This window comes from Rutilus rutilus, assembly GCF_951802725.1.
Source record: "Rutilus rutilus genome assembly, chromosome: 13".
Classification (NCBI taxonomy): domain Eukaryota; kingdom Metazoa; phylum Chordata; class Actinopteri; order Cypriniformes; family Leuciscidae; genus Rutilus; species Rutilus rutilus.
Genome location: NC_140218.1, coordinates 20,128,491 through 20,152,453, shown reverse-complemented (window position 1 = coordinate 20,152,453; position 23,963 = coordinate 20,128,491). Strand labels below are relative to the sequence as shown.

The 23,963-nt window shown below is 36.4% G+C and overlaps 2 protein-coding genes across 5 annotated transcripts in view; one reads left to right on the top strand and one right to left on the bottom strand.

The window, feature by feature from the left end:
- Nucleotides 1-11,092: 11,092 nt before the first annotated feature.
- On the bottom strand, nucleotides 11,093-18,616 carry idh3g (isocitrate dehydrogenase (NAD(+)) 3 non-catalytic subunit gamma). Of its 3 annotated transcripts, none has more exons than XM_084428023.1 (13): nucleotides 18,516-18,616; nucleotides 18,041-18,088; nucleotides 17,480-17,577; nucleotides 17,278-17,393; nucleotides 17,109-17,169; nucleotides 16,783-16,915; nucleotides 15,154-15,287; nucleotides 14,958-15,060; nucleotides 14,716-14,862; nucleotides 14,081-14,175; nucleotides 13,869-13,929; nucleotides 12,033-12,172; nucleotides 11,093-11,936 (listed from the first exon to the last, which is right to left on the bottom strand). In XM_084428023.1, the coding sequence occupies exons 1-12, from the start codon at nucleotides 18,582-18,584 to the stop codon at nucleotides 12,071-12,073; spliced, it is 1,167 nt and encodes a 388-aa protein (XP_084284149.1). In that variant the 5' UTR covers nucleotides 18,585-18,616; the 3' UTR covers nucleotides 11,093-11,936; nucleotides 12,033-12,070. The 3 variants fall into 3 exon arrangements, with proteins under 3 accessions (XP_084284149.1, XP_084284150.1, XP_084284151.1); XM_084428024.1 differs by having other exon boundaries at nucleotides 12,045-12,172; nucleotides 18,516-18,594; XM_084428025.1 differs by lacking the exons at nucleotides 18,041-18,088; nucleotides 18,516-18,616 and adding an exon at nucleotides 17,700-17,705.
- Nucleotides 18,617-18,630: 14 nt separating this feature from the next.
- fam3a (FAM3 metabolism regulating signaling molecule A) overlaps nucleotides 18,631-23,963 on the top strand; it is a 7,560-nt gene continuing 2,227 nt past the window's right edge. Inside the window, exons 1-9 of one of the 2 annotated variants that reach the window (XM_084428021.1) lie at nucleotides 18,631-19,225; nucleotides 19,666-19,726; nucleotides 19,825-19,932; nucleotides 20,785-20,808; nucleotides 20,901-21,024; nucleotides 21,376-21,434; nucleotides 21,531-21,581; nucleotides 21,687-21,771; nucleotides 23,316-23,442. In XM_084428021.1, coding sequence (XP_084284147.1) covers nucleotides 19,714-19,726; nucleotides 19,825-19,932; nucleotides 20,785-20,808; nucleotides 20,901-21,024; nucleotides 21,376-21,434; nucleotides 21,531-21,581; nucleotides 21,687-21,771; nucleotides 23,316-23,442 — 591 coding nt within the window. In that variant the 5' untranslated portion in view covers nucleotides 18,631-19,225; nucleotides 19,666-19,713. Of the gene's footprint in view, nucleotides 19,226-19,665; nucleotides 19,727-19,824; nucleotides 19,933-20,784; nucleotides 20,809-20,897; nucleotides 21,025-21,375; nucleotides 21,435-21,530; nucleotides 21,582-21,686; nucleotides 21,772-23,315; nucleotides 23,443-23,963 lie in introns of both variants that reach the window. The other variant, XM_084428022.1, reaches the window with a different exon arrangement.

The window sequence follows — 23,963 nt, the reverse complement described above, 5'->3', positions numbered from 1 at the left end:
TGGGGGGACAAAAAGAAAACAGATCAAGGACGGCAATGCCTCTTTATCCGCTTTAAATTTCTCATTTCTGCCCAGCCTCCCTTGATAGACAGACAGAGAAAAGCAACAAAAGCCTGGGAGGAGTAGAAAAGGATAACAGATGAATATCTAGAAAAACTTCAATTGACAGATAACTACAGATCCTCTACCGCACCACTCATGCAAACGCAAAGAAACAGAGAAAAGCACAAACAAAGGCTCTCGATTCAAAGGATGCATCTTCAACAGAGTGTGTTATGTTGCTAACCAGCCGAGGCAAACAGACTGGCAGCTGAGGAAATGAAACCGCTGTGCAGTGCTGTGTAACTGTCTTTTTAATTTTATATGGACTACTAGGCTTCTCACACTAATGATTTTAACAAGCCCATTTAATTTGGATGTCCGAGAGAGTACATACGTCATACGTTAATTGGCAGTGATCATGATGATGATTGTATTTATTTGTGAGAGAAGGTGGAAAAGGGACTGAAAGGCAGCTCTGTTGCAGAGGAAGGTAGATGCTGAAAGGAGCTACAGAAAAGAGGTGGTGAATGGTGCACTTGTGGTCAGTTTTACTGTTAATCCAGAGGCTGAATGATAATGTCAGTGAAACCTTTAATGTGTATTTGATTTACACATACAGAAATTTGTGAAAAGTATTTCAACCAAATTAAACAGACATATTCAAATCTTACAGCAAGTCACATGGCTTATTTCTTTATATTATTATTTTATTTGCTTTTATTGGATTTTTGCTTAATATAAAATTGCCTAAGCCTTATTTAATAACAAAAACAAATTTGGGAAGCCAAAAAGTAATTATCATTTTTCATTTTAAACCCCTTTTTGTCTTCATGCGTGATAATTTTTTATGTTAGAAATATTTTATGTTAGTCTCTCATTAATATGAGCTCATAAATAATAATAAAAAAAAAACCTTGAAATAGTTTTAGATGGAAAATAGCGTCAAATGTCATCATGCCAAAAGTTTATTTCATGTCAACTCTCCCATTATAAACATTCAGATTACAGATCAAAGTCTGGCTGTACAATTGTTCCTGGTTGTATAATGAGGGATGTGGCCGAATAAACTCCTGATGGACAAATGCAGGAAAGAGGACATTTCCGATTCATCTTGATAATAATGTTTAATTTTGACTAAAGCAAACAAAAATTGATTGTCAAGTGTGACACAAGGACAATGGATGGTGTGAGAGAAGATGAAAGAGATGGAGAGAGAATAGAAGGTGAAAACAATAGTGGTTTCTTTTCATTACATTATAGTTGACATAAATAAATAGAGAACAAAGTTGAAGCCTACAGAAAAAACCAAATGAAAAACACTTGCTGAATAAGAAAACCCTTTTTAAGTGGAACACAACTTGGTTAGACATAGAGTCAAAATTATTTAAAAAAATATATATTTTATATAAAGTAAGTACAGTACATTTGTTTTACAGTAAATGTACAGTTCTATAACTTTTTTACACTTTCTTTTTTTTGAAGTGCTTTCACTTAATCATTAATCTGATGAGTGCTGAGTTCTTTAAAAAGAAACCAACCAGTCTGTATTACAAAGCATTCATGAACTACAACCATTTAAGTTTGGATACTGCATTTTCATGTCTATGCTCAAAAAAGAGTCTTAAAAATCTGGCTAATTTCGGAAGAGCATAGTACTGTTATTAGTTTTGCAAAATGAAGATATTGCAAATAATATTCCAAATTAGGATGCTAGCATGCAGTTCCGAATTTAGCCACTGAAAAGCATCAAAGATGTCCGTATAGCATATCATAATCCAGCTTAATATGCAGGGACAGTCATATGTTGGTAGAAAATGAAACACTTCTGTGGCGCTATCAAAACATTATTACTGTATGCTGGTTTGACTTTTGAACATCCAGTGGCTCAGCCAATGGCGTGTGTTTGGGGCGGGACTGTCTTTCTAACTGACCAATGGGAGACAAGGGAGAAATTAAGAGGGAAACCTGTTTGAAAGCCGACTAGTGCTGATGCAAAATTAAACAGGCAAAAATGTATTCCTCATAGAAATAGACATCATTTTTAACATTGTATGAAATAAATATTTGTATTTTATTAGAGGTTTTCTAATTCTTAATGCTTAAATTATGAATTTTGCCTTAACCTGCAGTGGACCATGTTTTCTTTTTTCTTTTCTTTTTTTTAAGAAAGAGACAAATAAGCAAGGGATTTATTTGTTTCGTAAATAGCTGTGTAATAAGCAGGATAATGTCATCTGGCTATTATCGGAAAATAAACTTCTTGAGGGTTTAGACAAAACCCTGCTGGGTTTACTTTGCAATAAATGACGTTTGAATGAACGTTATAGCTTTTTAAAAGTCAAATAAATAAATGGACATGAAATGTTGGTTTGAGTTAAAAGTATTTGATTAAGGCACGGAGTGCTACGTGACACAGTGTTGCCAGGGACAATAGGCAGTATACAGTTTAGTGGTCATTATTCAAAAATATTTGACAAAAAGATATAGCGACTGATCAAATAGACTTGTGTATTCCAGTCCAATCATGGAAAAACTGTGTGCAGCTCCTGGAAACACTCTCACAGCCTTCAGAGAATAAAAGTGTAAACATTAGAAAGCGGTAAACATGAGCCAAACAATATAATGGAAAGAAGTACTCGAAGTGCTCAATAGAAGAGAGATGCTTGGCATTATATAAAACATAAGTTTGTTGTTCAGCTCATGCAGCACACAGGAGGTGTCTGAATGAGGGAGCTGATTGCATGATGTAAAGCTGAGCATGTGTGTGTAAAGCTTCAGAGGTTTTGTTGCCAGTCTGGGTGAGGTCAGAAAAAACGAAGTTGCCGCAGACACTGACTAATTAGGCCTATTGTTGTCATCTATTTACATTTCAAAGACACTGAGTCACGCTTGGGTAAAGGAAGTATTCTCTCAGGTTCAGTGAGAAAATGTTTGTTCATCTTATTCTCTCGAAGCAAATTGTGTTAAACGTTTATGTGCAACAATATCAGAATGATGTATTACAGACCTAATGATTTCGGCTTTTATAAGGAAATGCTGGTCTTACTTCACCTTCTCGTAAAATGATGAATTAACCATTTTATAAAACATTCTTGTACTTTATGGATGACTCACGTAATTGAAAGAGAAACCGACACCTGTTTTCCAGGGCTGTTTTGTCCAAGGAGGCAAGAAAAGCTGCGCCTCCACAAAACAATTTAGATGAGAAAATAATAACAGTACGAAAAGGAAATCAAACAAATAAATACAAATGACATCAAATAGAGTGTAAATCACTTTTCTGAAAGTGACAGCAATTTGAGGAAAGTAAATGAACTTGAAATGACTTGAGACATGAAATGATCTGTGAGTGAGCCAGATTTAGCACGCACTCAGCTTGGGTAGATTAAAGCTGCACCTCCGTGCCTGTGGCCTTAATTACACCTGCAGTGTTTACAGAGGATGTCATGACTAATGGTCCGAAAAGTGTGGGTGACTATTAATAATAATAGCCCAACAACAGCTGGTGGTGACAAATAAAAGATTCCCACATATTTTTGTTAATGTACTAAAGCATTAAAAAAAATGCATAAATTAAAAGTCACCATGAAATCAAAATTGACAATTTTAAATTTTTATGGAATATTTTACATGTATGGAATATCAATTATAAATGCGCATCCTGCTCTACATTTTTTCTTCTTCTAGAAACCGTTAAATTCATATATACGTCACGATAAGGAAGAAAAGACTACTATCGCAGAGTGCATTTCATACCGACTTTAATGCATAGCATGTTAATATAATCATACAAAAATATATAATGTAACATGAATTTACATCGGCCCTAAATTTTTTTCAATAAAAACCAAAGAGACTTTTCCTCCTCATTTCAGAAGTTCACCACACGCAACTGCTGTTTCCTTGCAGCCGAGTCCCGATACAAAAGATCAGAGATCAGTCACGCAGTGGATCATTTTACATAATTATTCTTAGCAAATTACATGACTTAAAAAAGTGTGACCCTAGTAACTTGATCTTTTCAAGAAGTAAAGACTATCAAATGTCAGTCTTTGTTGCATATTTTGGTTGCATACTATTTTTGGATTATAAAGCAGTGAGGAGATGGGCAACAGGCCATTAGTGTTTAATGATGCTGACTCTAGAGTGTATTAAATGTACTTCAATAATGGAGAGGAAGGCGAGAGAGACCTCACAAAGCCTTACTGCTTTTGTGTCAGGGCTTCATTATGCTACAAGGATTAAGCAGCTTTTCCTATCATATTCTCTTTAAATTGAAAGTGGGTGGAGATCCGATTATCCTAAATTATTCTTCATTATATCATTATATACCAAAGTATCAAAGTCCCATCAGCTCTCTCATGGTCAAACAAAGATCTGTTCTTGCACTTTAAGGCAGGTTAATTTTATTTTTAGGGAACAAAATAAATAATCATTTTGATCCTAGACTAGAAGGAAATAGGCTATTGTCATTGGTTAGGTGCTTTTTCATTAAATCAAGAGGAATCCAACAGATATAATACTTACGGATACAAAACATAAAGGTTCTTGTGAGTCTTCAAGATCACATACTGCGCATAATAGGCAATAAAAACCTATTTAATTTTGGAGTACATGTCATCCTTACCAAACAACTGCTCAGTGTCCCTCATGGCATGTGCCATTCCACCCCTGAGGACATGAAGACATATCCAAAAAACATTGGGCAAAAGCAAAACAAATTGTCACTCCGTGTTGGAAAAGACTTGGTAAGGACGTGCATGTACAAACAAATTTTTTAGTCTGACAGGAGAAAATGAGCTGACTTGAAACAGCACCACTTTGAGTACCATCAGAAACATGGAAAACCAATACTCATGCATTGGTCTAGTGCCATTATTTTGAGAAAAGCGAGCATTAATGGTAATAGCTTGTGGTGTATAAAGAACCCAGTCATACTGGAGTCAAAGTAAAGATACCTTTATAGAAAGCAAAAGTGCATGGCATATACAGTTGATTATAGCCATAGCAACTAGCTGAGTGGCAGGCGATAGCAATGAGGTGCTAGAATCTCTGTTAGGATATGTGCTCTACTACAGTTGTGCAAAGGAGCACAACACACCAAATTATCACAATGGTGTTAAACCAACAGAAAAACTGAGTTACATTATTTTCAGGATTCTTTGATGAATAGAAAATTCAAAAGAACAACATTTGAAATAGAAATCTTTTGTAACACTGTCAACTTTCGATCAGTTTAATGCGTACTTGCTGAAGTGTTTACGCCAAACATTTGAATGGTACTGTATCCGTTTCTTGAGCACCAAATCACAGCAATAAATTACATTTTAAAATATACTTGTGTCATGACAACTCTCGGAGTGATTGGCATGGTAATGGATATGACAATGTTGTATGTTTGCTGCTGCTGCTGCTTCTGTTGCCTCAGAGCAAGTACGGGATTTGCTACTGCCAATACATACAGGACACGCTGCTGTGAGCGAGTAAGACATGCTGCTGCTGCTGCTGCTGCTGCTGCTGCTGCTGTACAATATAGCACACATGAATTACCCGTAGCCGATCTATACAGGTGGGGCTGGGGAAGGTGGAGGGTTTCTGAAAGTGCCTGCACAGCTAAGGCAAATGCTACCCAAGTATTTGAAGGTTGAGCAACAAGCTCATTGGCTACTGATACGGCAGGAACCAATCATCTGTGCCTTATAGATAACGATGTGATTATGAACAGGTGAGTAAAAGGACCTATTAGCCTGCACCATCTAGAGTTTCATGCCGGAACTTTATATTAGGAACTTTATATTAAAACAGAAAACAGTTTCTTTGAATTGCATTAATATTTTACAACATTACTGTTTTTACTGTATTTTTTTATCAAATAAATGCAGCCTTGGTGAGCAGAAGAGACTTTTTTCAAAAACATTAAAAATGTACTTATTGCAAACTTTCAAATTCTTGGAAATTTTTCAAAAGTTGAAGATTTGTAGAAAACAAATTATTACAATACAAATGGTTTTGGCTATTTAGTCCATAAGGTAATGACTTCTGAAGCCTATCTGCTAAATATTACAATTATCAACAGTTCTGGAGCATAACAGGGAGACATCTATCATATAAACAAATCTAATGGCAAATAACTTCAACATCTGCATTTCAGAATGTTCATAATGTTTAAGTAAAAACATATCAAATTAATTTTATATACAAATGCTTACACAGGCTGTCTCATCTGTTTAGATTTCCCAGTGGGAATCCATTGCATGTTGTCCGGAGCACTTCTCTAATGATTTTGAGGAATGTTAAATAAGGCCCATATTCATTTGGAGCTGGGAACAATTGGCTTTTATCCTGAAAGCATACACGCAGACTAGCAGAATGCATTGCTCTTAAGCTGACATGTTAAATGTCATATCATGGAAAACCAGATTCTCTGTGTTCTTTTGATGATATATGATGTAGGCTATTGTGTTACTCTAACTTTTAGAATTCAAAACTCCTTCCCCAGTCCAACCATTTAACCAAGCAGCAGAAACAGGTCTTCTGAAATCTTTGTGGTTGTGTAGTATGTACTGTGAAACTCATTACATCAGTATAAGATATACATGAGAAATTACACAGTAAAAAATTTGCTGTAGTTATGCAGCTGTTTGCCAGTAACTTACTGTAGATTTAAATTTATGCTATTTACTGGCAACAGTTTGTTCAAAGTTAAATGAACATTAAACATTAACAAGTCTTTGTCTTTACAGAATAAAACTATAAAATAACAATCTAATGCAAAGCATTCTGGGAACCAGAAATCTTCATCAACCTTTTTCTGTTTTTCCTTCAGATTTTGGTTCCCAGAATGCTTTGCATGAGGCTGTTATTTTAGTTTTATTCTGTAAAGATAAAGACTTGTTAATGTTTAATGTTCATTTAATTTTGAACAAATTGTTGCCAGTAAATAACATCAATTTAAATCTACAGTAAGTTACTGGCAAGTAGCTGCCAGTAATACTGTAATTTCTACAGATTTTTCTAACAGTGATATATAGAATTGTATTTCATAATACTTTCATGTTTAAAGGTGCAGTAAGCGATTTGAGAAACAAAATAATGCTTGCGAAAAATAAACCGAAGATGATGAACGAACAACAAGGACGAATATTTGTATAGCATTTTTCACAATACATATCGTTTCAAAGCAGCTTTACACAAAATGCATGTGTGTAAGGCCCCGTTTACACGTAGCCTACATGTTTATTTTGAAAAACGGACACATTTCCCTTCGTTTGTGCCCTTTGTTTAAACGCAAATGGAGAATTCGCCTCTGAAAATGATTCTTTCTAAAAACTCCGGCCAGAGTGCAGATTTTGGAAAACTTCGTTTGGAGTTTTAGGCAACCGACGTCACAGTATGTGACAGAACTTGCACCTGCGGAAGTGATTTGTTGCTGTTGTTGCTATTTTCGGGATTCTGATTGGCTAACGTGGGCTTGAGCTTCTCGTTATACTGCCACCTACAGGTTTGACATATATCTTGACGGCATATATACACGGGTTTGTGTAAACAAACACTTTTCTCAAACTAACAGGTGTGCACAATGTTATTTTTTAAAAGGGAGAGGGTGAAATGTCCGTTTATGAAAATACAATTTAGAGTGATCTGTTATCAGAGGTGCATACAATTGGTATCGAAAAAAGTATCGTTCAGGAACCCCTGAAATGTTCTTTATGAAATGTCTGCCAGAAGCCTTTTTCGTTTCAATAGAAGTGTATTGTCGTGAGCTGTACTATATTTTCACATAGTAGAGAGGAGCTCACTGCTACGTTTTAATAATTGCATTACCTCTGCATATCAGTTGGAAGCCCCAGAATTTTCTGACTGATTGTTGGTTAGATAACTTCAAACCACAAATAAAGCCGTGACCGCCATACTTATCCGAAGTACTTTTGATAGGAAGAATGAAAGCGAAAGTAATCAGACTTGTGTTTTCTGGTGGATTTTCAGAAAAATCTGTTTCATCAAAAGCTCTTTAGTAACGGTTCTCCAATATATGGGGAGGGGGAATACTAACATCAGAGAGACAGAGAGAGGAGTTTGATGCATGCTCTCTCTCTCTCTCTCATTCTCGTTGTCTACATGCACCCTGCCTTAAATCCGTTAATAGAAATTTCTATAAATGTCCTTAGTCACAGTCTAGACAAGTCTTTGGCGGTCATGACTAGGGGAGGCTGCAGCAGAGAATAAAGCTGCTCTTTGATGGATTCTCCTTTTAAATATGTTGTGCACCCTAAAAACCTGCTGTATATAAACTTAAGGGAGTGAGGGAGGTTACACATTCACATAATTGATAGTATGATTCCAGCGCTCAGAGGAAATTGGGAGAGTTGTAATGTGACAGTAAAAGTAAACTGAATAATGTGACAAGAGCTGAGGCTGATGTTAAACTGATGAGAATTACAAATACCAAAATACCTCAAAGAGGGAAAGGAGAATAAGTCATTCTGAGATACGTTCCAAGCTTTTCGCTCACTGACACGCCACTTTCCATCAAAGTTTATGAGAAAACCTCCATTGTCCATTTCACAAGCAGTTTAACATCGTACTTTAACTTAAGTGTATTTTCTTGGTATTATTTACACCCATTATTGAGGTTGGATTGACTCACTGCTTATTGGCTCAGTTTAAACTGGCTAAATACCAACAAAAAAAAAAGACAGCATAAATAGATCATCCATCAATCATGATAATGTGTGAGAAGCTCAAATGAGGGCAATGAAAAACACTCCTGAACTCATGGGCCTGAAATCCATTGAGGAAATAACTGAAGAAAAGCAGCTGGAAATGAGTCTGAAAGCAAGAATGTAGAAGAGTGATGGTGTCGTATAAATAAGTGATCGTTTTCATGTTGTGCTGTTATACCAAATGGAAAAGCGTGGAGAATTGATAGAGTTGAGAGAATGCTCATAGGACACAGAGAAAATAAAAGCATTGTAAATATCAGGACATAATAGAGTAAGTGTCTTATAAGTAACTCCTGTTTCCTAATTACACTGGAGCTACTTTTGGAAAACTAGAGGTGCCCTGAACGGGAGTTGTTTAAAAGTATTGAAACTCAGACCTCGAACATATTTCCATACAGCCCCCTTGACATTCACTGCCTGCCAATATTATGAGTCACTAGCTTAACCCTAATATAACCTTTGAGTAAAAAACATAAGTGAAAAGTTCTTGAACCCTTTGAAACTATCTGGATATCAACTGATATATGATGTGTGTTTTCATCTGCATTATAATAATAAATAAAACATTCTCTTATTTTAACAAACAAAAATATGCATACATTAAGTTAAAGCTGTGGTTGATTGATCAGTCCTGTCGTGCATAAATTCTGTTCCTCGTATCATAATTCTAAAGGATCACAGAAGATTTACTGATACTTCTACTCTTCAGATTCAGTTGGCATCCTGCAATTATCTGTACAAGAGCAAGACAAAGAATCCATGAACCAGAACCCCAGAGGGGCAGATATATATCAGCAGACATTTCTTTCTTGTAACATCTTTGTTCACGAATCTCCATAGATCTCCAGTGTATTTGTGAATCTTCACAGATAAACAAGCACACAGCAATATCCAATATGCTTTACTGCCTCGAGACCTGGACAGCTTACAATTATGAAGGGATCAATGAATTCCAAGCTGTATCAGAAAATTCTAAAGCAAAATATTTGGCCGACTATGTGTGATCCAAAATTCCCAAGTAGTGATGTCATGCAACCTGACCAAGATTTAAAAAACAAACAAAGAAACTTCCACATAATAGAATGGAAATACAGAAAATCGACATCAGACTCGTGATATAAGAAATAATGTGGCATGAATTCAAACACACCTTTCAGACAACGCAAAAATCTATGTGAAAATAGACTGGGACTGGGTCAAACTAAGTTTATTTAGCTATATTGACTGGCTATTGTCCATCATCCTGCTTATTACACAACTATTCGAACAAATAAATATGCGAACATGAAATATTCAACATCGACTGACTGAGTTCAGAGCATGCATTGCAGCACAGCAATGGATAATTCTCAAGACTTTCTCCAAGTCATCACCTTTATCAATCTGCATGTTCTAATATTCACAGCTTTTTTACAAGCCATCCCACTCCTTTTGGCTCTCATTGAATACACTTGATGCACAGGGCTACAGGATATTTAACCACAGTCCTTGACATGTCTATTTGTTCATAGACTTGTATAATGTACTACAAATAACATTCCACATATTTTCCCCAGCTGCTGTATTTTGTTAGCGATTGCAAAGGCTGTTGAACGACAGTGGGAAATGGCTGGGGTTTTTTCTGACGCATGTCACTGGAAATTATATTCTATTTAAGATTCGTAATATTATTTTTTATTAGATTCCCCTTGGGTTTCCCACTCAGAACATCGTGCTATTTTTTCCACACAGAAAGGTCCAGCTGTAAACAATCAAAAGATATTCATGTCATCTTGTCAGATTATTTGGAAAAGAACACATGTGGTTTTGTGGCTAAGAATCAATTTGAACTGACTTTATTGGTTGTGCACACAAAGCTGTTTCCAAAAAGATACATTTATCTATGATTTGTTGCCCTCTAGTGCCCAGACTCACACTTGATACATCAATCCTTTAGTCAGTATGTTGGCCTGTAAATAACGATGTGTCTGCAGGAAAAAAAATGTTCTTGGTTCAAAATACAGAACATTCGGCGATAGCCACAAAAAGGTAATAATCCCTCAACTGGAGAGTTGATGTTTTCTTGTCACTATTGTTCACTTGGACAGTGTTTGCTTTAATGGGACTGTAAGTGTACTGCCAAACTCTTCGGCTCCCATCCCATACATCCCATATCTAACACACCAGATACAACTCTTTAGCTCAGAAAAGACTCTAAGCTTTGAATATGGCATGTCAGATGTGAGAAAAAAACCGCAAATGTGCATTATGACTAATTGTTAAGGGACATCCAATTTCTCTCTATGTTCTATTTTAAGTTGTCGGTGATCTACAATAAACAAGACATCTTAAAGAGAACAACCATTTTATTCATTATGTCATTGGATTACCTTTGAACCATTAATGATTTGTGAGACAGTACATTTTTTTTTAACCTTTACAGCAGTGTTTCTCACCCAGGGGGACCGGGACCCACTAGGGGGCCTCAAGATGACTTAAAATTATTTCAATTAAAATTTTTAATAATTTACAGTATATAGTAATGTCAAGCTCTGATATATTTTATCAGGTAGAACTTACAAGTAAATTTTTTTTTAAATAAATAAATAGTTGTGGACAGCCAAAAGTCAAAAGAGTCAAAAAGGCTGCAAACCTACTGGACTTGTATGTTTGATGTAAAATGTGCATGTTTAACTCAAAAGATGACAGTATGACAGATCAATAATACAATTAAGCACTGCATATCAAGAAATTCAATTAACATAAAGGTGTACACTGTACAACACTGTAAGGCTATTAGAAAAGTAAAATGCAGTAGTTTATACAAGTTTGTAAATGGACAGTTGGAGGTTTGTTCATATTATTCAGGTTCATTAAAGTAAACATAAAAGTTAAGAACCCAAAATGAATACATTGTGTTTTAGAATAACATGTTAAGAACGGATCAAATTTGGAATGCAATTGAGCAGCAGAAACAGACACCCAATGCAAGAACCTAAATAAATACTGCATTAGCATAGCATTTAAACAATATAACCGTTTCGATACAATATGATACATCTAAAAGCTCTGCAGTTCCCAAGGAAAGACCACTATGCCCAAGAAACACCACAAGCACAATGCTGAAGTATGCTGCATTTCAAATGAATCTTGGGAGTTCATGTGACAGTTGTCCTTACGAAGCTGATGCATCTGAAAGTAAATTGGAAAGGGAAAAGTTGAGATGAAAAATTAACTCCTGGCCATGAATTATAGACTGAGTGACAAAAAATATATAATGTACAAGACCTGCCAGTGTACCAGTTGTGGAGTGATGCTGACTGAGCTTAGATCTCAGTGGTGAGGGGACCGCCACTCTCGATGTGCCTCATGATAGACTGAACCACTTCTGAGGTAGTGCCCTGCCCCCCAATGTCAACTGTGTGCAACTGCAACAGGAAACATCACAGAACACATTACAACAGTGGATCACAAACCTGTCCTGGAGTACCACCAGCCCTGTTTCCTTCGTCTATCACACCTGATTCAACTCGTGAGCTCATTAGTAGAGACTACAAGACCTGGGCTGCGTTCCAGTCCAAAATTGTCATGCCCGGCTTCAATCGCTAACTTCCCTCTTCGTTCACTCGGATGTACGTCATTGCTTACGTTGCAACAAGTGCCCACTACTGGCGGAAACTGCAATGGGCTGAATTGGAACGCCCTAATCCCTTGATCACTTGGAATCAGCTATGGAGCTGATTTATTATTTTAAAATGTTTTCCCTTTAAGAATTTAATGCAGCATCCAAATGTATATAGGTGTGTTTGGGTTGTTTTAAATTAAGAAAATTATAATTAATATATCATAGAGTTGTTTGCCGTGGTGGTGATTAGACGAGATATGTGGTGACGTCACAATCGTACTGCATTGTGGGACATATAGGTGCCTGAAGTGTACATATGAAGTAGACTCGTTCCCTCTGTCAGTATCGAGGGAACGAGGGTCTGTCCATATAAACTTCCCTCGTCCACTTCACGAACTGGAACGCACTTCAAAATGGCAGCAAGTGCTTAGGGAAATCTGCAAGTGCGTGTCTAAAAGTGGACTGGAACGCAGCCAGGGAGACACAAAATGTGCAGGGCTGGTGGTTACTCCAGGACAGGTTTTAGAACCACTGCATTACAACATGCTTAGACATATGACTGAACATCAATTCTGCAACAAGCATGTGACCTCACCCCTTTGAAAATTCTACAAATTGTACAAAAAAAGGAAGAAGATTTTATTTTATTTTTTTACCTAAATAGACATTACTATAAGATACTGTAATGCCATTAGTATTTTTGGAGTTCAATTTCAAGCACATATACTCTACCATTCAAAAGTTTGGAAAGATTGAAAAAAACTCAACTTTTATTTGGCAAGGATGCATTAAATTAATCAAAACTGATATTAAATACATTTTAATGTAACAAAACATTTCAATCTTAAATAAATGCTGTTCTTTTGACCTTTCTATTAATCAAAAAATCCAAAAACAAAAAAATAAAGCAGCACAACTCTTTTCAACATTAATAATAAAGTTTCTTGAGCACCAAATCTGCATATTAGAATGATTTCTGAAGAATCATGTGACACTGAAGACTAAAGTAATGATGCTGAAAACTCAGTCAAACTCAATGTCAAATAAATGACATTTTTAAATATATTTAAATAGAATTTAAAATGTAATGATTAAAATGAATAATATTTCACAATATTACTGTTTTAATTGTATTTTTCTATCAAATAAATGCTGCCTTGGTGAGTATGAGACTTCAAAAAAATAAAAAACGTACCCTAATATTTTGAACGGTAGTGTAACTATATCAAGACCTATAGTCAAATAATATTACTACAAATAATCTACTACAAACAAAGAATATTACTACTAGAAATAATCATTACATAAAGAGATCTTTCATGCAAAAATCCAAAGAATGGTAGAATGCCTTGGTCTAAATGGTAACTTGATGAGCAGGTTTTCACACCTGACACAGTACCCAAGTTGTGATCTAGAAGCTGCCATACAAGATGTGCTAGACCAACTTTAAAATGTATAGAGGTTGAGTTAATACTTTTGAAAGAATCTATATGACTGACCCTGGTCTTGTTCATAGTGGTGAGAATTGCACCTCGGATCATGGTGGCATAGTCATAAAGCCTGAAAAAGAAGAGTCATATCCTAAACAAATTCTGACTGTTCATCAAGTTAAAGATACAAGAGCTAACAAAGAACCAGAAAGGCAAAAATCAGCAAAATTACCATCATAAGAGCGGACACTTATAAAATAACACATGAGCTCCTCACTTACTTGAGATGATCTAACATGAGGCAGCTGGCAAGCAGCATGGCAGTGGGGTTGGCGATGTTCCTATTGGCAATGCTCTTTCCTGTATTCCTGGTGGCCTGTTATAACATATTTAAAGCCAGCCATCTAAACATCACTCGATATTTGCATTTTAATTTCAGTGGCATAGCTCAATTTTAATAGAGAAATAATATATAAGCATTATTCTTTTAAAATAGGTCTATGAATAATGCTGATGCAGCATATTGCATGGAGAACATGAAAACGTAGTATCTTTCTATTTAAATACACTTAAGTTAACATAAGCATGTAATAAAATGGCTTATGAATATTAATCAGCCTATGTGAAATAACATTCACCCAGTAGTTGTGACTGATTTGCTGAAAAGTACACTACCAATCAAAAAAACATTTTTTTTTTATGTTTCTGAAAGAAGTCTCTCATGCTCACATGCGGGCCGGGCAGAGGGTTCTGTTAGGTCTTAAAGCTGTTTACATAGCTGACTGCAATTATTATTAACACTGAGGCCAAAGTAAATAAAACTCTAAAAATATAAGGATTATTGTTAAGGGGTGACCTTCAACATTCCTGCAAGTTAGGATTGTGCTAATTGCTCAGTTTTTTTCTTCAAACCAACCGTTTCAAACACAGCATAGTCTCGTCCGTAGTTGGCACCAGGCACCAGACCGGGTCCACCCACCAGCCCCGCACACACATTGCTGACTACATTGCCATAGAGATTAGGCATCACCATGACATCAAACTGTTGGGGCTTAGAAACAAGCTGAAAGAAACCACAGTAAATATAGTAACGGGCTTATTTTGCTTTCTCATAACACAACAAAATTGTCAGCATAGTTTGTTTGATTATTTGTTCACCTGCATGGTGGTGTTGTCTACAATCATGCTATCAAACTCAATGTCTGGGTAACCAGAGGCCACCTCCTTACAGCACTGCAAGAACAGCCCATCCCCCAGTTTCCTGTTAAGAGAAGAGAGTGAGAACACATTATTTACACATTCATTTTTGTAACACAACTGTGAATTAATTGTACAGACATTGAGTCTAACTAACATGATGTTAGCCTTGTGGACAGCCGTGACCCTACGGCGACCTTTCTCTCGGGCCAGTTTGAAGGCATAGTCAGCGATGCGGAGGGAGTTGGTCCTCGTGATGATTTTCAGACACTCTACAACTCCTGATACACTCTGAAACACAAAGAAAATTATTTATTCTAGGGTACTGACCGATAAAATAAAAGAGAACATAAAATGGGTAGGAAAAAATAATATTTTGCACATAAGTGGGGGACATAGAACGTTTTTTTATGTGTTCAAGGCATCATGCACGAATATATATATATATATATATATATATATATATATATATATATATATATATATATATATATATATATATATACACATACTTTAAGTTATTACATTAATTTTGGACATTTTTTATTGCACTATTATTCCATGATAAACAAATATTCAAAATTATGAATGCTAACTATGTACAATACCATTTAAAAGTTTGGGTTCAGTATGTTTTTTTTCCTTTGAAATAAATGAATACTTTTATTCAGCAAGGAAGCATTAAATTGATCAAAAGTGACAGTAAAAAAGTAATGTTACAAAAGATTTTGATTTCAAATAAATGCTGTTGATTTGACTTTTTTTATTAATCAAAAACTCTGATCATGGTAAAAAATGATCATAGTTTCAACATTAATATTAGCAGCAAAACTGTTTTAAACATAATAATAATAATATTAATAAATGTTTGACTGGAATTTTTTCCTCGGCCAAACCCCATTCCACAGCCTGTCACACACACAGTTTAAGAGCAGGTTTTTTTACATGCTTTTCCTTCACAAATGAAATACTCAAAGAACATTTGCATTTAAAGAAAGGCCATTTTGAACTGCTTTTCTATTATTTACACACTTTATGAAATTTCAATGTTTTCAATCTAGCCTAATGCTTTTACAAGACTTGACTCTTTGTGATGTAGTCATACAAATAATTAACCATTTGCATAACTTTAACACAAGTTTTATTTCTTAAATAATAAAAGCCAACAGAGCTTTTGCCGAAAAGTGAGCTAATATCACAAACTATACATAATATAATATCTGTTTTAACCTAGCCATTATAAATAAATAATATAATGTTATTTTAAATTTTATTCATGTTAATTATATGAAAAGTGAACAGCATGAGCAGGGCCGTACGCAGGATTTTATAAATACCGAGGTCCTTGCTATAGTGATCCTGGTTCGGGGGTTCGTGGGCATGGAACGTGCTTTCGCTCCACTCCAGGCTTTGTGATATTAATCACAAAGTAATATTGAGTTGTAATAAACCTGGCATTGTGTACTATAACGATTGTTGGCTCTTTGATGAATGCTTTGTTCTTCTTCTGCAAGTCGCTTTGTATTAAAGTGTATGCTACATGTCATGTATAAATATAAATGTAAAAGTAATAATATTTCACAATATTAAACATTTTCCTATATTTCTGATAAAAAAAATCTTAACAACCCCAAACTTTTGAACAATAGTGTATTTTTCTTCATGTGCAATACAATAACACATTTTAATGTCTTTATTGATAAATTCATGTCAACAACACCCTGTATGTGAGGAAAGATGTGGAGCTGTGTGAAAGTCTGTTGAGTGGGTGAAGTAAACTCCTGACCTCATGCTCCAGACTGCTGTACTCGCCCTCTGTGTTCTCTCTAATGATGATGATGTCAATGTTTTTGTGGCGCGTCTGGACTCCAGGAAGTGACTGGCAGTGCATCACATTGGCGTACAGATCTAGACTCGTGCTGACAGAGAGAGAGAGAGAGAGCTGTGGTTGGAGGTGAACCAGACTAGACACACAGTAATGGACTGGAAGCCAAATCTGAGGCACTCTCACTCAAACTGAGGGGCCCAACAACTTTTTGTACAGCATCATAAACATCTGATGGAGCTGGTATAAATAAATTATTTGTGTAATTATTCGTCTTTCAGCCTTACCGTAGAAGATTGTTCCTTGACTTGTGGTTAGGGGGCATTATGTGGTTGGTCTCAATGTTACCTGAGAAAAAAAGATAAATTATTAAATATAAACAGTTTGTTATCTAAAATCTCACTAATAACAGAGGAACAAATATAACATTGTCAATAAGTAGCTGACTGTACAGACCCTTAAGAGCAACTCCATTGCGGCGAATGGCCATAATGGCATTTTTGATGTCGTCCTCACTGGTTAATGAAGAATTTACATTCACCACCTCAAAGTCCACAGGAACACAGCTGAACCTGTGATTCAATATGAAAATCTTAGTGTGGCAACACATTATTACCAGACTCTAATTATATTTGTTGAACGTATTGATTTGACAAACCTGAAGAGTTCCCGCACATGGCTGAGCAGCTCTGGTCCTATTCCATCTCCAGGAATCAATGCTACAGTATGCCGGCCTCCATACTTGGCAGGAGGAGGCTGCAAACAACCATAATGAATTAACATTCCGTGGCTATATTACATGTGCATGGTAATCATGGAAATAACTTGGGTCTTTGACATCATGCTTTCTATGTTTCCTTATGTCACTCCATACTTACTATGATTTGTCCCTTCAAGACAGAGGAGGTCCGGAGGTGAAGAAGAATAATAAACAAAAAATCCACAGTTAGCGAGAGAATTAGGAACCACCATTCATTATTTTATAACTTATGTTGAAGACATGTTTACAATGAACAACCAATCATATCAGATAGATAGATTTCAACTTATATTGAAACAAGTGGCTCAGTTTAAAAAAACTAAAAATAACACTTGTTAACAGGAAACATGATTAGCCCTAAATTTCTGGGTTGTACTAAAGAAACTAGCATATGACCAATACAGGTCTAAACCAATGTAGACAGGTATTATTAGCTGCTATGTAAAGACAACAACCCACTGTGTATGTAGGTTTTCCTCTTTGATTGCTGACTGCTGCGCCAAAGACCTAAAAAAAAAAAAACATTACAATGTTACAGCACCCCTCACATCATGCTAGTGTTTCAAAGCCTTGTAAGCTGCAGACATATAACGTTACAGCAACATCTAATGACTACAATGCAAAAATGCTATGTACTTTGGCAGCTCACTAACGTTACGTTTTAAGACACTGCCAAATCACTGAAATCATGTCGTCAATCGCACTGATTAAACGTCCCAATTTAATTTCAAATATAAATGACCAAATATGTGAGCTGACTGAGCTAAAATGCATGTATAATGCGGACTAATACATAAACTGATATTTAGCAAGCTAACTCTGACCTTGTCTTAGTAAAATGTCACGCTAATAGAACGCGTTGAAAAACAATGTATTATTATTACTTGTATTTATACGGTTTCTCTGGTCATGTTGTGTAAATAAAATGCCTTGCCTTTGCTGCATTTCCCAATTGCCTTCCCAAGACTGGTTTTAAAGCTTTAGTAAGAGTGGCCATGATCATGACAGTAGTATGCGTCTGTGTGTGTGTTTTATTTTCCGGATTAAACACCGACGGTGAAGAATAGTTCCGGGCTGCGTTTTTGAAAAATAAATCTTTAAAAGGATATTAGTTACTTTGCCACTGACACATTTACAAGCATACAGATTTGTTATTGTACATTTAAATATGTCGTTCTGCTATAATATCTCAACCCTACATTATTAAAGAATGTATTGAAGACGTCTATTTTACTTACATACTCTCTATCTATACAAATAACACCATTTTGCATGTGTCAAATGTAATTTGGATACAATCTGAATAAACACGAGGAAGTGGAGCATATATTATATTTGCATACTGGGTGGCCAAAAGAACCACGTGCTCATAATTTTGGACCTCGAAGCTCGAACCGGAAGATTGTCATCGGGATTGGTGTTTTGGCAACAAACGTACGCTTCTAGAGGTCGACGAACAAGGATATTTTGTTACTACGGAATTGTGTGTTCGTTGTATTTTCGTTTTATTTGTTGCCGACTAACCCAGTCATTGGTTTTAAGATGAGCGTGTTTCGGACGCGAGTAAATTAGTCGTGACAGTTTCACACCCCAAGAGAGAAGCTGTTCTGTAAACCTGCACAGGGTCACTCCACATTTTGAAAGGTATATTTTTTTATTATTTGTGTGTTTTGATTCAATTATTGTGCTCTGGTTTAAACATGAGTTTGTTTATTTAAATGAACAGATTTGCGTATGAAGCGGGTGCTAAGGTTTCAATTCCAGGGAGGTTTGCTTCCCAAATGACCATCAGGTCTAATGCTATCGAAGTGGGCTAAAACTGGAATTAAAACATATGTTAGCAATCAAATGTCCAGCTAGATGCATTGAAATCAAAAGCAAAAGCAGACATAGGAGTCAAACTTCCTTATAAGTATGTTTAAAATGTAGATTAAGCGTTAACAGCTAGCCTGCATTTCTTGAATGACAGGCTACTGAATCCTGTTCTTTTGAATTTACTCCTTTCAAGGGTTTCATCTGAAAACTTAAGCTCTTCTCATGATGAATATATTTGTCATAAATGCTGTCTTTCTTGCTCCAAACAGAATATTAAAAGTGGCCATTTGCTGACAAGATTTTGACATCTGTCCACCATGAGGTTTGCAGGTCTGTACATTTCCTCACTTATCATGGGCTGGATAAGTTCCTTCTCTTCTTTCTTACATTGACATTAAAGTACAATTTCCTTCCTTTGTATTCCCCAGTGGCCATGCGTGCTGTTGCCTTTATACTTCTTTTGGGCTTCACCTGGCTTCTAGCAAATTCAATGCTAGGAGGGGATGGGAACTCCTTAATAAGGACGCTCTTTAGTGGTAAGGCTGTTTTATATGATATAGGTTTTTCCATGGCCAATGCTGTTATCTTGGAGAGCATATAACATATGTAGTTCTGTTAGTAGCTTTAAAAGTAAACTGACAAATCTGCCTCGAGCTACTCAACTCTGTAACCACTGACAGTGTTATGCAATGTTCCCTCTATTATTTTTTCATGCCGAGCAAAGCCTCTCTCTATTGGATGGACATTTCAGGCACATGAGCAAAAACTTCCCTTACTAGATCTGTACAGCGTACACAAAAAAAGTGCTTGCATCGTTTTTCAGTATTTCTTATTTTATTTGCATGCAGAACAGTTCAATTCTTTATGATATAATATAGCCTTATAATAATATGAAAGCAACTTGAATCATTTAAAATTTAGATCTATTGAATCATTTCAGGAAATGTTTTCTAGTTATCTAAAAACACACAAAACTTAATTTAACTAAGGTATTTCCTCGTTCCTGCTTGAAAACCAAGGGCGATCCGCAGTTTGTAACTGTGGCTCCCAAGTTGAGAAATGCACTTCCATTCTCTGTAAGGTCCTCTTCCCTATTGTGATGTATATCTTAGTAAAACAGCTTTTCAAACAAGAGAAAATGTTGATTTTGTCCCTCAGGGAAGAATTGGATCATTGATCGTTGTGGTTTGCTATTGCTGTGATCTCATGTGAGTTACAGGTTGTCCCGGGCCCAGTAAACATGTCATCAGAGAAGAGATGTTGCTGCAATATTTTTTTCTGTTATTGTGTGTGTGTGTAAATGTGATATATGCAGCATGTATTATGTAGCGTTTGTTTTATCTTATGACTTGTAAGGCTAACTTTGAATATATATATATCATTCATAGGTGGACAAGAAGAAACCACTCAGGGTAAAATGATTTTAAGTACATATACTTTTACATTTTCAGAAGAAACATTTAAGCAATCTGATCATTCAATGCAATAACCTTCTCTCCTGCAGAACCACGACCACGCAAGTACAAATGTGGCCTGTCAGCACCGTGCCCCCCCAAACATCTCGCATTCCGGCTGACTTCTGGCGCTGCCAATGTCATCGGCCCCAAAATTTGTCTGGAGGATAAAATGCAAGTTGCCTGACATTTTTTAAATGCTGCGGCATCACTGTTGGTCTCTTTAATGAGCTTGCATGGGCACCGCTGCACACTAAGCTCCGCATGCAACCTCCCTCCCTATTTCTTGTTCTGCCTCCACTGGTATTCATTATATCATCTTTGTTTTTCTCATGGCCATCACTACCAGACTCATAATCTTAATGGGGAACGTGATGCAAGTAGGCATTGGTTTCTCTTTCCGTGCCTGTGTTTTGCTCATATTCATATTCCATTTTCTGATCCTCCCTTTACTTCTACTATAGAATTAAGTGTCTTCACTTCTTGACGAAATGTTGTTTGACTTCTACTTTTTTGGTCTTACAGTCTTGTCAGCAGTGCTAAAAACAATGTTGGCAGAGGTCTCAATATTGCTTTAGTAAATGGTAAATAGCTCAAATTATTTTATACTGATATATGCTTGAATGTACTACATATTCACATAAACAAGTAATAATTAATAAGAATATTTCTATTTTCAGGGGTCAGTGGAGATGTTTTGGAAATAAGAGCATTTGATATGTGGGCAGGAGGTAAGTTGACCTTTAGGGTGATATGTTATTTGGTTAGGTTGCCGTTTTCTCATGGATGTGGTCCATCAGCTCCTAACATGAGTGTTCTCTCTCTTTCCGCCACAGAGGTTGCAGAGCTGCTGAAGTTTCTTCGACCTCTCCATGAAGGAACGCTAGTATTTGTTGCTTCTTTTGATGACCCTGCCACCAAGTAAGAGTCAATTTATTTGTGCAGTCCTCTTTTAAACCCAGATTACTGTTGTTCTGTGACCTAATCTCTCATAAATCGAGAGCATATCAGGCAGGGCCGGCCCTGAACAATTTGCTGCCCTAGGCAAGATTTTACCTGGTGCCCCATGCATCACAGCCCATTTCACCCCGTCATTGTGTTCATGATTATTTATATATAATAAATATATATATATATATGTACACATTACAGCCTCAACACAAATAGCAAGTGCATTACATCTAGCATTCAAGTCAAGTCACCTTTATTTATGTAGCGCTTTTTATAATACAGATTATTTAAAGGCAGCTTTACAGTGATAACAGGAAAATAACGCAAAAAAGTTTGCTTCTCCTGTACAGCAGATCTAGAAGAAAATAGTGTCATAGTCCAGCTTAAGTAAGTTCAGTTTATGGTTTATTTTTGTTGTAAATAAATTATTCATTTAGTTCATTTAAATATAGCCACTCTGGATAAAACAGTGATGTCATCGTCCAAATGTCATTCATGCACAAACTATTCATTGAGCACTAGCAAAAGTGTTTGCTTTCCAGTTGATGGTAGCAATCTTCCACTAAACTATGGCACGTTTCATGTTTTCACCATGAATGAAACTGAGAAATGTCTTCTTTAATGTGAATTTTACATTTTACAATTTAACATTGCTATTTTAATAAACCTGTATATAAATATCATTACTAATTTTGGCACAAAAAAAAAGCCATATATCCCCCCCAAACCTGCACAAAGAGTAAGAAATTCATTAAAAAAGTGATAGTAGGCCTAAATGCGTCTAAAAAACTGACATGATTGTTCCAAATCACACTGTCTGCGGCCTCTGGAGAACTCAGAACAACTGCTAGCATAAAGTTTAAGGTAAAAAATTTGATAAATTAGATAAACTGTTCATTTATTCCATCACTTTACCTCTGTCTTTATCCCCTTTTATCCTCTTCTCTTCTTTTTGACACTGTATCTATTGCAGACTATAATGCTAATTTATAATGTGTCATGTAAATTCGGCCATCCGTCACAATCAGGTAACTTTCACCGTGTCTAGACCTGGCGCGAGCTGCCAGGCCCGTTTGTACAGGGGAGCCTGAGTGTGTTAAGCGCCCTCAAACAAAAGCAATGCTGTCTACATTGGATGCGGCGAGAGGCTATGCTACACAACAAATTACCAACAACTGATCACGCGCGCTCTGTTTCTGACGCACTTCAAGCACTCGCTGGGCGGGGGAAGATTGATGCGCCGGACCAGAGTCGGGGGACTTAGTTAAGTTTTTGTGGAGTTTTTTTTGCTTTATTTGGTAGTATTTCGAATTAATGGTTTTAAAATATTATTAGTAAAAAAGAAAAAAAAGAAAGAAAAAATAATAATCACTCATTTTGGCGCCCTTATGGATGAGTGGCGCCCCTAGCATTTGCCTATTCCGCCTATGCCGTGGGCCGGCCCTGATATCAGGGTTTTTTTCCTTCAGTGTTTCTTGTTGGATTTTAAATCAGAGTGCTTAACCCATTCACAGGTTAAATGATGAGGCCCGGCGGCTGTTCGAGGAGCTGGGGAGCACGGCAGCGAAGGAACTGAGCTTCAGGGACAGCTGGGTGTTTGTTGGAGCCAAAGGAATAGAGAATAAGAGTCCATTTGAACAGGTAGGACTTATGGAAAGAAATATGCATTATTGTCATTGTTTTTGATTCAAGCTTAGGTTGAAGAATAAAATGTATGTTGTTTTTTGTCACAGTACCTGTACCATTTATTAAAAAATGTCTGATTTCATGTTCATTGCTACTTACTCCAAAAAGTTAGCCTGGCAAGCCAGACCTACATCAAGACGTTAGGTCTTGCAACCATTGGCACGGCTCAATCCGAGGGGCGGGATAAACGGTTGTCTCTCAAAATCCCTCCGCACGCAATAGGATAGCGCTACAACCAATCAGAGCAACGAAGAAGGCTAGTTGGTATATTAAACTTTTGCCGTATCCAGTCGGCAAAACTCCGAACACATCTTCCTTTTTAAAAAATGACTTAAGTGCCATTCTTTGCTCTTTTCTCAAAGAAAAGCTTAACTCCAAGTCCTCCAGAGTTGCGGCCAAAGCCGATTCGAAAGACCGCTGTTCGCCAGCAGCAGCAGCCATTATTTGTTTTCAAGTAGCAGGGAACCGTCGCAACT